This window comes from Phyllobates terribilis, unplaced genomic scaffold, assembly GCF_046119375.1.
Source record: "Phyllobates terribilis strain yellow unplaced genomic scaffold, ASM4611937v1 Scaffold_1__5_contigs__length_1240528914, whole genome shotgun sequence".
Lineage (NCBI taxonomy): Eukaryota > Metazoa > Chordata > Amphibia > Anura > Dendrobatidae > Phyllobates > Phyllobates terribilis.
Genome location: NW_027362761.1, coordinates 1,152,766,191 through 1,152,779,793, shown reverse-complemented (window position 1 = coordinate 1,152,779,793; position 13,603 = coordinate 1,152,766,191). Strand labels below are relative to the sequence as shown.

The window sequence follows — 13,603 nt, the reverse complement described above, 5'->3', positions numbered from 1 at the left end:
AACTGATGGGACAAAAGTTCAAAGTGCAGGGTGCACTGATTTATGAAGCCCCGAGCCTGGACGGGGTCGCCTCCGAAGCGAGGAGGTGCAGAGAGCCGGGGTCCGGGGTAGGATACCATAGTATTAGTGGGCAGCGGAGCTGCCGGATTGCAAGATATGGCACTGGCGGAGGTTGTTGGTGGATCAGACAGAGTGTTCAGGCGAGTATTAACATTCCGCAGGTGACCCAGGATGGCCTCCTGTTGGGACCTCTGACGGGACAGTTCAAGACAGAGGTCCGAGAGCGAGGGAGCTTGGGTGCCACCGGGTTCCATGGCCCGAGCAAACTGTAACGGGTCCGGGAGGCGGAACCTCTGAGCTACTATACAAGGGGGCGGCCCTTGTAAGGGAGCGGGTGGCAGTCTCTGGGTGAACGGACAGGGAGTTACGGCAAGTGATCAGGGCAGTCTCTGGGTAAGGGGTAGGTACGACCTGTGATGGCGGAGCCTCCGGGTTGGCTAGCAGGCAGATAGTAGATGTGTGCTCCCAGGTGAGCAAGCGAGAGTCTCTGGAATAGCAGGTGGTCACGGCACGTGACGGCGGAACCTCCGGGCTGGCAGGCAGGTAGGTAACGGAGAAGCGCTCCCAGGTGAGCGGGCAAGAGTCTCTGGAATAGCTGGTGGTCACCGCACGTGACAACGGGACCTCCGGGCTGGCAAGCAGGCAGGTAACGGAGATGCGCTCCCAGGTGAGCTGGCAAGAGTCTCTGAGATAGCTGGTGGTCACAGCACGTGACAACGGAGCCTCCGGGCTGGCAAGCAGGCAGGTAACGGAGAAGCGCTCCCAGGTGAGCGGGCAAGCTGGTCCATAGACAGACTGACCGGAGTTGTAAGGCAGACCGTCGGACCTCAGGCAAGCAGGCAGGTAGCTGATGTGCGCTCCCAGGTGAGCGGACAAGTTGGTCCTTAGACAGACTGACTGGAGTTGTAAGGCAGACCGTCGGACCTCAGGCAGGCAGGCAGGTAACAAGTATTCAGGCAGGAATCAGGCAGGTAACTAGCAGGAAACTGGCAGGAAACTGGCAGGTAACTGGCAGGTAACTGGCAACGGGACCTGAGGGCTGAAGCACAGGTGAGACACAGGTGCAAACAACATTGCTCGGGCACCTCCATTTTGGAGGAGGTGCCTTATATATGATGAAGTCCTCCGGCCATTGGCCGGGGACTCCTTAGGACGGCGCGCGCGGCCCCTTTAAGAGGAGGGGAGCGCGCGCGCGCCCTAAGCACAGGGGCCGGGAAGGAGCGCGCGCTGAGAGCAGAGCGGGAGGAGGACGCCGGGAAGGAGCGCGCGCTGACAGCAGAGCGGGGAGAGGACGCCGGGCACGGAGCAGAGCGGTGAGGGGAGCAGCGTCCCTGCCTAGCAGAGGGCAGGGACGCCAGCGCTACACCACCGCAGTGAAGGCCTGGCAGAGCATCAAAAAGGAGGAAACACAGCGTCTGGTGATGTCCATGAGTTCAAGACTTCAGGCAGTCATTGCCAACAAAGGGTTTTCATCCAAATACTAGAAATGAACATTTTATTTACAATTATTTAATCTGTCCAATTACTTTTGGTCCCTTTAAAAACAGGGTGGCACATGTTAAGGAGCTGAAACTCCTAAACCCTTCATCCAGTTTTAATGTGGATACTCTCAAATGAAAGCTGAAAGTCTGAACTTCAACTGCATCTGAATTGTTTTGTTTAAAATTCATTGTGGTAATGTCTAGAACCAAAATTAGAAAAATGTTGTCTCTGTTCAAATATATATGGACCTAACTGTAATTGTTCATCTGCCTTGACTTTGGTTATTACCTTGTTTCCTGCAATAATTGCATTGCATTGTCTTTGAATTTTACTGTAAGTCCTTTTGCTGTTAAACGTTTCACAGATAATAATCCGCCTTCCAATTTTGGAACATACAACACATCCTGTACAAGTATCTTTGAATCTTGTCCGAACTTGTTTGAACAATTTAGCATACCTTGTCCGAGACCTTCTGCGGTTATTTTGCTTCCATCTGCAAAATAAATGGCGTCCTAATCTGTTGCATATGCCAACAATTATCAAGTTTGAAAGTTATACCCAATCCTCAGAATAACTTCCCGTTTGCTGGGGTTCCGACTGCTGGTTCTTCATAACTTTCAGACTTGAGCATACCCCTCTAAACTGCTGCCCCCACTGTGGTAGTTACAGGCGGCCCTTAGATGTGTAACACTAGGACTTCATGCTTCCTTAACTGCCGTAAGGCAAACATTTATATCATTGGTGAATTAATAGATATAGTGCACACATTTCCCATATTAAATACCTATGTAAGGGATATTTATGGGGTTTTTTTTGTTGTTGTTTTTTGTAAAATGTGACATTCTGATGTGCACTAGATAACTCGTGACTTGCTTTGTTGTTGCAGGACGGGGCATTCTTGGTGAGGGACAACAGTCACGGAACTTCTAGTGAGCCCTATGTTTTATCAGTCTATCATGATAATAAAGTGTATCACATTAAGATACGTTACCTGGAAGACACTCGGCAATATGCGCTGGGCACCGGACGCAGAGGAAACTATGTAAGCAACTAATCCCAGGGGTCTTAACTCAGGTTTCACCATTCATCTTCTACAAGGCTAGTGCCATTGTGCCCCAATGCAAATTTAGGTAACAGAGCCCCATATCTACACTTTAATTGCTATAGTGTAGGTAATGAACATTTAGTATGTCAGTCCTCTGGAATTTGCTACTTAATTTGAGAGCAGCATAATGTAGGAGCAGAGACACTGATTTCAGCGATATATCACTTACTGGGCTCCTTAACCCCTTAAGCCCCGCGGGTGGTTTGCACGTTAATGACCGGGCCAATTTTTACAATTCTGACCACTGTCACTTTATGAGGTAATTACTCTGGAACGCTTCAACGGATCCCCCTGATTCTGAGAATGTTTTTTCGTGACATATTGTACTTCATGATTTTAGAAAATTTTTTTCGATATCACTTGCGTTTATTTGTGAAAAAAATGGAAATTTGGCGAAAATTTTGAAAATTTTGCAATTTTCAAAATTTGAATTTTTAAGCCCTGAAATCAGAGCGATATGTCACACAAAAGAGTTAATAAATAACATTTCCCACATGTCTACTTTACATCAGCACAATTTTGGAACCAAAATTTTTTTTTGTTAGGGAGCTATAAGGGTTAAAAGTTGACCAGCGATTTCTCATTTTTCCAACAAAATTTACAAAACCATTTTTTTAGGGACCACATCACATTTGAAGTCACTTTGAGAGGTCTTTATGACAGAAAATACGCAAAAGTGACACCATTCTAAAAACTTCACCCCTCAAGGTGCTCAAAACCACATTCAAGAACTTTATTAACCCTTCAGGTGCTTCATAGGAATTTTTTGAATGTGGAAGAAAAAAATGAACATTTAACTTTTTTCACAAAAATGTTACTTTAGACCCAATTTTTTTTATTTTCACAGGGGTAACAAGAAAAAATGGACCGCAAAATTTGTTGTGCAATTTCCCCTGGGCACGCAGATACCCAATATTTGGGGAAAAAACACTGTTTGGGCGCACTGTAGGGCTCGGAAGGGAAGGAGCGCCATTTGACTTTTTGATTGTAAAATTTGCTTGAATAATTAGCGGACACCACATTGCGTTTGGAGAGCCCCTCTGTGCCCAAACTTTGGAGCTCCCCCACAAGTGACCCCATTTTGGAAACTAGACCCCCCAAGGCATCTTGCTAGATGCATAGTGAGCACTTGGAACCCCCAGGTGCTTCACAAATTGATTCGTAATAATGAAAAAGTGAAAAAAAAAACACTTTTTCATTTTTACGAATCAATTTGTGAAGCACCTATGGGTTCCAAGTGCTCACTATGCATCTAGATAGGTGCCTTGGGGGGTCTAGTTTCCAAAATGGGGTCACTTGTGGGGGAGCTCCAATGTTTGGGCACACAGGGACTCTCTAAATGCAACATGGTATCCGCTAACAAATTGAATGGAAAATCGGCTCAAATTGTTAGCGGACACCACATTGCGTTTGGAGAGCCCCTCTGTGCCCAAACTTTGGAGCTCCCCCACAATTGACCCCATTTTGGAAACTAGACCCCCCAAGGCACCTTTCTAGATGCATAGTGAGCACTTGGAACCCCCAGGTGCTTCACAAATTGATTCGTAATAATGAAAAAGTGAAAAAAAAAACACTTTTTCATTTTTATGAATCAATTTGTGAAGCACCTGGGGTTCCAAGTGCTCACTATGCATCTAGATAGGTGCCTTGGGGGGTCTAGTTTCCAAAATGGGGTCACTTGTGGGGGAGCTCCAATGTTTGGGCACACAGGGACTCTCCAAATGCAACATGATATCCGCTAACAATTTGAGCCGACAATTTGTTAGCGGATATCATGTTGCATTTGGAGAGTCCCTGTGTGCCCAAACATTGGAGCTCCCCCACAAGTGACCCCATTTTGGAAACTAGACCCCCCAAGGCACCTTTCTAGATGCATAGTGAGCACTTGGAACCCCCAGGTGCTTCACAAATTGATTCGTAATAATGAAAAAGTGAAAAAAAAAACACTTTTTCATTTTTATGAATCAATTTGTGAAGCACCTGGGGTTCCAAGTGCTCACTATGCATCTAGATAGGTGCCTTGGGGGGTCTAGTTTCCAAATGGGGTCACTTGTGGGGGAGCTCCAATGTTTGGGCACACAGGGACTCTCCAAATGCAACATGATATCCGCTAACAATTTGAGCCGACAATTTGTTAGCGGATATCATGTTGCATTTGGAGAGTCCCTGTGTGCCCAAACATTGGAGCTCCCCCACAAGTGACCCCATTTTGGAAACTAGACCCCCCAAGGCACCTATCTAGATTCATAGTGAGCACTTGGAACCCCAGGTGCTTCACAAATTGATTCATAAAAATGAAAAAGTGTTTTTTTTTTCACTTTTTCATTATTACGAATCAATTTGTGATGCACCTGGGGGTTCCAAGTGCTCACTATGCATCTAGAAAGGTGCCTTTGGGGGTCTTGTTTCCAAAATGGGGTCACTTGTGGGGGAGCTCCAAAGTTTGGGCACAGAGGGGCTCTCCAAACGCAATGTGGTGTCCGCTAACAATTTGAGCCGATTTTCCATTCAATTTGTTAGCGGATACCATGTTGCATTTAGAGAGTCCCTGCGTGCCCAAACATTGGAGCTCCCCCACAAGTGACCCCATTTTGGAAACTAGACCCCCCAAGGCACCTATCTAGATTCATAGTGAGCACTTGGAACCCCAGGTGCTTCACAAATTGATTCATAAAAATGAAAAAGTGTTTTTTTTTTCACTTTTTCATTTTTACGAATCAATTTGTGAAGCACCTGGGGATTCCAAGTGCTCACTATGCATCTAGATAGGTGCCTTGGGGGGGTCTAGTTTCCAAAATGGGGTCACTTGTGGGGGAGCTCCAATGTTTGGGCACACAGGGGCTCTCCAAACGCAACATGGCGTCCGCTAACAATTTGAGCCGATTTTCCATTCAATTTGTTAGCGGACACCATGTCGCGTTTGGAGAGCCCGTGATGTGCCTAAACAGTGGAGCTCCCCCACAAGTGTCCCCATTTTGGAAACTATACCCCTCAAGGATTTTATTAAGGTGTATAGTGAACATTTTGAACCCAGAGGTACGGCACAGAATTTGTTTACATTAGGTCATCATATTGAATAAGTTGTCATTATTCTTGAGCGCAAGTGCTCGCTACTTGAGTTTGCATCGGGTACTCAGGTATGCACCATGTACAGCGTGTGCTCGAGTGACATGCTCGAGTCCTTGCTCCGCATGTTTCACGGTTATTAGACACCCAAAAAAAAACATGCGGGGATCGCTCGTGCATGGCAGGCAATCCCCGTAAAGTTTTTTGGCCGCGAAACATATAGGTCAGAGACTCGAGCATGTCACTCAAATACCCACGATACTCAATGCATACCAGAGCACCCGATGCAAACTCAAGTAGCGAGCACTTGCTCTCAACACTAGTCGCCATATCGTCATCTTTTTTTCTTACTTTTGAAAACAATCCCAACCCCAGCCCTAACCCTAGCACAACCCTAGCCCCAGCACAACCCTAGCCCCAGCACAACCCTAGCCCCAGCACAACCCTAGCCCCAAACCCAGCCCTAACCCTAGCCCAATCCTAACCCAAGAGTTTATTTTTGACGCCGTTCCTTGTGCGGTATAAGTGATTAGACGACTTTATTCTTCAGGTCGGTGTGATTACAGCAATGCCAGAATCATATGGGGTTTTTATGACTGACAGCTGTCACACACTAAAAGACGCATTTTTTGTAAAATCTAGTGTTTGCATCGCCATATTTTGAGAGCTATAATTTTTCCAGATTTTGGCAGACAGTCATGTGACGGCTCGTTTTTTGCGGGATGACTTGATGTTGTTATTGGTGCCATTTTCAGGCACGTGACATTTTTTGATCGCTTTCTATTCCGATTTTTGGGAGGCAGAATAAACAAAAACCAACAATTCAGGAATTGTTTTTTTTTTTTTTTTTTTTTAATTCTGTTCCGCGTGTGGTAAAATTGATGAGGTAGCTTTATTCTTCGGGTCAGTACGTTTACAGCGGTACCACATTTGTATCATTTTTCTATGTTTTGGCGCTTATACACAATAAAAGCTATTTTATAGAAAAAAATATTTTTTAGTATCGCTTTATTCTGAGAGCTATAACTTTTTTATTTTTCGGCTGATGGAGCTGTATTGTGGCTTGTTTTTTGCGGGACAAGATGACGTTTTCAGCGGTATCATTTTTATTTATATGCGTCTTTTTGATCGCGTGTTATTCCACTTTTTGTTTGGCGGTATGGTGATAAAGCATTGTTTTTTGCTTCGTTTTTTTTTTTTTTTTTTTTACAGTATTCACTGAAGGGGTTAACTAGTTTTATAGGTCAGGTTTTTCCGGACGCGGCGATACCAAATATGTGTACTTTTATTGTTTTTTTTTAATTTTTTTTATAATAATATTTATTGATGGGTACATTATATTTTTATTTTTGGTGTATTATTTTTTTTCTTTTTTTATAATATTTTTGCACATTTTTTTTTTTTTTTCCACTTTCACACAGTTTATGCACTTTATTACTTTGTCCCACTCTGGGACTTTCACTTTTTTTTTTCTGATCGCCTGCATGGCACAGGAATGGAGCACCATCCCTATGCCATGAAGGCTGTCAGAAATGCACAGTGTGAAGATTGCTTGGAGATGCACTGCGCATGTCCAAGCAATCTTCCTGCTCTCTGGTGACCCGGATGTTGTCATGACGACATCGGGTCGTCATGGCAACACCCGGGAAGCCTTTGCAGACTGCGCTGGAAGCCGGAAGAGGAGGTGAGTATCGCCGATCACCTCCCCTTGCCCCCGCAATGCCGCGATCGACTTCGATCGACTTCGATCGCAGCATCGCGGGGGTTAATGTGCTGGGAGCGGTGCAGGACCGCTCCCTGCACATAGTACTGGGTGTCAGCTGTGACAATCAGCTGACACCCGGCGGCGATCGCGCCTGCACAGCCTGTGTGCGCGCGCGATCGCGATGACGTACTAATACGGGTCTGGCTCTTAAGTCCCAGGGCACAGACGCGTATTAGTACGTCAGATGTTATTAAGGGGTTAATGTAAGTTTTATAAAAATCATTATTTTATCTGCAGGAGATCATCACTAGAGGGCTGCTTGGCCTGCTGCCAGGTAATTTAACTACTCCCCCAATACTGGCAGATTTCTGCCTGTCCACAAGTATATATAAAATCACTAAGTTAGAATATCATCAAAAAGTTAGTTTATTTCAGTTCTTCAATACAAAAAGTGAAACTCATATATTATATAGAGTTATTACACACAGAGTGATCTATTTCAAGTGTTTATTTCTGTTAATGTTGATGATTATGGCTTACAGCCAATGACAACACAAAAGTCATTATCTCAGTAAATTAGAATACTTTATAACAGCAGCTTGAAAAATGTTTTTAAAATCCAAAATGTTGTCCTACTGAAATGTATGTTCAGTAAATGCCCTCAATACTTGGTCAGGCTCCTTTTGCATCAATTACTGCATCAATGCGGCGTGGCATGGAGGCGATCAGCCTGTGGCTCTGTTGAGGTGTTATGGAGCCCAGGTGGCTTTGATAGCAGCCTTCAGCTCGTCTGCATTGTTGGGTCTGGTGTCTCTCATCTTCCTCTTGACAATACCCCATAGATTCTCTATAGGGTTAAGGTCAGGCGAGTTTGCTGCCAATCAAGCACAGTTATACTGTTGTTTTTAAACCAGGTATTGGTACTCTTGGCAGTGTGGACAGGTGCCAAGTCCTGCTGGAGAATGACATTTCCATCTCCAAAAAGCTTGTCGGCAGAGAGAAGCATGAAGTGCTCTAAAATTTCCTGATAGACGGCTGCGCTGACTTTGGTCTTGATAAAACACAGTGGACCTACACCAGCAGATGACATGGCTCCCCAAACCATCACTGATTGTGGAAACTGCACACTAGACCTCAAGCAGCTTGGATTGTGGCCTCTCCACTCTTTCTCCAGACTCTGGGACCTTGATTTCCAAATGAAAATTGGAACTCTGGGACCTTGTGGAGTGGGTCAATGACTGCCTTCTGGACATCTGTCAAGTCAGCAGTCTTCCCCATGATTGTGGACCCTACTGAAACAGAATAAGGGAGCTTTTTAAACACTTAGAAAGCATTTGCAGGTGTTTTTGTTAATTATTTTAATTTACTGAGGTAATGACTTTTGTGTTTTCATTGGCTGTAAGCCATAATCATCAACATTAACAGAAATAAACACTTGAAATAGATCACTCTGTTTGTAATGACTCTACAGTATATAATATATGAGTTTCACTTTTTGTATTGAAGAACTGAAATAAATTAACTTTTTGATGATATTCTAATTTAGTGAGATGCACCTGTATATATGCAAGTAAGCACTATATACAGTATTAGGGGTAACAGTAGCAAGGTCAATACAGTATTTTATGACAATATCAGAACACAGCGATGAGACTAAATATGATATCTATTCCACGTTCTATTTATGTACACTGTCCTTATTATCTAGCAGATAAATGACAGTTGCGCAGTAATTCTTAGCCTTAAAGGGGTATTCCCATCTCGAAGATCCTATCCCAATATGTAGTAGATGTAATAATAATAAGAAGAATAATATTATAGTTTTTTTTTTTTTAGTATAGTTTTTTGATTCGCTATGTCTCTATCCTCATGTGCAGGCATTGCAGGACCTTAGTTATTCATGGTTACAACTACTAGCAACTAGCTAACTGTCACTTTGTCAGTGGATGTAACCATGGAAACCTAAGGTCTTGCAATGCCTGCACATGAGGATAGAGACATAATGAATCAAAAAAACTATACTACATATCTAATTGGAGGTATTTGATAATATTATTATTATTATTATTACACCTACTACATATTGGGATAGAATCTTGGAGATAGGAACCCCCCTTTAATGTTTCAGCTTAACGGGCATCACTCTCAGTACTAGGCCCGTCACTGTCTTATTCTCTTTAAGCGACTCTGCTCGTTACACTGGCCACAAGTCCTTGAGTCCTTGTGAGTCACTGGGTATACAGTGTGCTCGTCACACTGGCCATATTCGCTCCCACTGGCCCACACCCTGTACCATATGTCTACGCCAGAATAAAGGCCCTTAGAAAGGGTTCTCTGCTACAGCCGGATTGTCTCTGGAGCCTGGTTTTGCATTGGTCACAGTCTTCTTCTGGCGTGGGTCATGGTCTTCCTCTCAGCTCTGGTTAGGGATCTCCCTTTCAGTTCAGGTTACCGATCTTCCTTTCAGCTCAGGTTATCGATCTTCCTCTCAGCTCAGGTTACCGATCTTCCTCTCAGCTCAGGGCACTGATCTTCCTCTCAGCTTAGGTCACCGATCTTCCTCTCAGCTGAAGTCACCGATCTTTTTCTCAGCTGAGGTCACCAATCTTCCTCTCAGCTCACGTCACCGATCTTCCTCTCAGTTCAAGTCACTGATCTTCCTCTCAGCTCAGGTCACCGATCTTCCTCAGCTCAGGTCACCTATCTTCTTCAGCTCAGGTCACCAATTTTCCTCTTAGCTCAGGCCTTCTCCGGGATTTGACCGCTCTCAGACCCTTCTGAGGTGATGGTGGCTGTAAGCCCACTTCGTGGCCACACAACATGCCTGGTAAAGGCTCTGGCGCCAACTGCCCCTTCTCGGCATGGCCTTTTATATTTAGTAACTGCGAAACAACTGTCATCTGACCCGGTTTCTTCTCCAATCTCCTCCCTGTGGGAACATGTACTTCACTCTTGAGTTCCTACGAATACATTTATTTCTACTTTCACTTTCTTTATGGCCTTTGACCAGCAAGTGGAGGTGTCTGCTTGCAGTTACTCAGACACTAACTATATTCGTCTTTTCTCTTATCTATCTCCTTACACACAGTATACAAGCAGCCGAGTAAGTGACACATCGCTGGAAGCAGGGTCTCTGCCACTACATCATGCTGCTGTCAGATAGGGTAGCAAAAACTTGGTGACAGATTCCTTTTAAGAATACATGAATGCTTGGCCAAGTCCGGTGGTCTTGTGTGGGAGTCAACAGACATAAGGTTAAGTTCACAATTGCGACAAAAATAAATAAAAATAAGGCAAACACATTTTTTTTAAATTTTATTACATAGGTATTAAATCCTACAATTTTTACTGTTACTATATTTTACCTATTTATAAAGGAATATTTGTTCTTTTGTATATTAGCTATTATCATTTATTAAGCCCACATCCTCTCAAAATTATAACTGGACCCTGCAAACTTTAATAAAACACAAGCAATCAACATAATTCATAAAATTATAAACTAGGAAGAAAAATCTGAAATTAACTATTGTTTGAATTGTTTCACCATTAAAATGTTGGCTCTGGCAGAATTAAAATTTTATCATTGGCTTGGTGTATTACAAGAAAGCGATATTCACCTGCTAGCATTTACATGGATCCGGCGCAGGGTTCTCCGTAAGCTGCGTTTACACTGGAAAGGAGACGTCACGTCACCGATCCAGCAGCAGAATTGCTGCAACCTGTGATTTGCTGCCATGGTCAAGTGACTTCAGCAAGGCATCATCACTTACATCACAGATGATGCGCTCCTGAAGTCATCTGACCATGTTAGCCAATCACATGCTACAGAAGTCCTGCTGCTAGAACGGTTATGTCTGTCTTCCACTGTAATCACAAATCACGAGGCGGCCTACCAGGTAAGTGCCGGTAGGTCATTATCGGTATATTTTTTGTTTTTTTAATATACCAAGTCACCGGCAAAATGTAAATTTTGCCAGAACAACCCCTTTAAATTCTTAATTGAGAAATTGTTTTTGTTTCAGAAATTTAATTCTGTGGAGGACATTATTGAATTCCATAAAAGTTTTCCTCTACTGCTTCTTGATGGAAGAGCCACAAGTAATTTTCAAGGACACCAATGTTTTCTGACCCGACCACCAATCATGAGTGGTAGAAAGTCGTCACAATCTCTTTAATTTACCTATTGAATTCATTTTGGCAGCCACATTTTAAGTCAGAGCATAGACTGTGTATATATATTTTTTTTTTACTCAGCCAGCACCATTTATTCCAGTTGCAGATTGTTAAGGTGACTTACTCCTATACCAGGGGTGACAACTATCCAGAAATGTCTGGATAGTCCATAAAAATGTATCACTTTTTTGCTCTGCCCGTAAGAAAAATTTGTTGCGTCTGTGATTATTTTAAGGCTGGAGAAACTCATACAGATTATTATGACTGTAATTATCATCCTTTCACAATTCACAGTGAATTGGCGGCATGGTGGCTCAGTGGTTAGAAGTGTTCCTTTGCAGTGCTGGGGTCCTGGATTCAAAACCCATCAAGACCAACATCTGTAAGGAGTTTATATGTTCTCCTTGTGTTTGCGCGGGTTTCCTCTGTGTTCTCCGGTTTCCTCCCTCATTCCAAAGACATATTGATAGGGAATCAAGATTGTGAGCCCCAATGGGGACAGTGATGATAATGTCTGTAAAATGCTGTGGAGTTAATAGCGCTATATAAGTGAGTAAAATAAATAAATAAAATTCAGCTGATGTCTTCCTATCAGAATTATGGGCAGCAGACATGTATCATAATCTAAATGATTTATTATGGCTTTCTAATGTGTCCATGAAAAAATTGGTTGTCCATGATTTTTTGATAAGCTGTCCTGAAAAAAATAAAAAATAAAGTTGGCAACCCTATCCTGTACTATAAGAAAAAAAAAGTGCTAATGAGAGTTTAGAAGAAGACAACCTCGTAGAACCTGGCATAAGATTTCCATGTTCTAAACTGCTGCCACTACTTTTTTCATCCTCTTTCTCTGTCCCCATTCAACCACTGTAGTCCGACATACCAGAGAAGAGGGACTTAAAATTTATTTAGGTCAGTGCCAAGTGGTTCTATGAGTAGAACTGGACAATCTTCTGATCTTTCTGTGATCCTGATATTCAAGCCTCTTGGGCCCTGCTTGATGTGGATGATATTCCTTTTATTATCCCCTTGGAGCTGTCCTTGTACTATTGCCAATGAGTTGAACCCTTGCCCATGTGCATAGGACAATTGAGTCAACTGTAGAGAATAGGTCAATGTGAAATGTCCATCGTGTACTTGATGTGGTCATATCTGGCTGACTGTTCTATCAAAGAAATGGAAAAAAATATTGATACAGATTATTTGTACTTCATGGCTCAGCCAAATCTTTAGGCTATGTGCCCACGATGCAGAAATGCTCCGGATTTTTCCTGAGCGTTTCTGCATCTCCCTGGCAGAAAAAACGCATGCGGATTGTACATGCGGATTGTACATGCGTTTTCCTGCTAGGGACATGCGGATGTGAAGCGTTAGTCACATGCATTTCCGCACGCGGGTTGTCAAGTGCTTTCCAAGCGATTTTAGCATCACTTGTAAAGTGCTTGTCAACTTGGCCACACTATATAAATCCATGCAAATGGCATGGATTAATATAGTGTGACCCCAAAGAACGGTTAAAAATAAAAAAATAAATCTATACTTACCTTCCGATGGCCCACGCAGTCTTGCTTCGCTCCGTCCTCCCTTGCCGGCAGATCGCGGTGCACTGAAGGACCTGCCGTCACATGACTATGACGTCAGCGCAGGTCATTCAGTCCACCGCGATCTGCCGGCATGGGAGGATGAGCACAGCGGGGGCCATCAGAAGGTAAATATAACATTTATTTTTTATTATATTCTTTTTTTTACAGGTTCTATGGTACCCGGGTCCGGAGGAGAGTCCCTTCTTCTCTAGACCCGGGTACCATCCGCACATTGGAACGCATGGAATGCGCATCTACATATGCAGTGATGCGTAATCGATGCGTTCCAATGTAAGTCAATGGCGGTGAAAACGCAGCGCTTCCGCAAAATAATTGGTAGTGCTGCGTTTTTTTCCGCAATGATAATCCGCAGCGGAAATTTCCGCAGCATGTGCACAGCATATGCGGATTATCATTGGGGAACAT

General features: G+C 43.6%; 1 protein-coding gene across 1 annotated transcript in view; it reads left to right on the top strand.

Moving 5' to 3' along the window:
• Positions 1 to 12,194, top strand: part of CLNK (cytokine dependent hematopoietic cell linker) — a 256,280-nt gene extending 244,086 nt beyond the window's left edge. Inside the window, exons 15-16 of the mRNA XM_073648560.1 lie at positions 2,429 to 2,584; positions 11,444 to 12,194. Coding sequence (XP_073504661.1) covers positions 2,429 to 2,584; positions 11,444 to 11,596 — 309 coding nt within the window. The 3' untranslated portion in view covers positions 11,597 to 12,194. The remainder of the gene's footprint in view (positions 1 to 2,428; positions 2,585 to 11,443) is intronic.
• Positions 12,195 to 13,603: the final 1,409 nt, after the last annotated feature.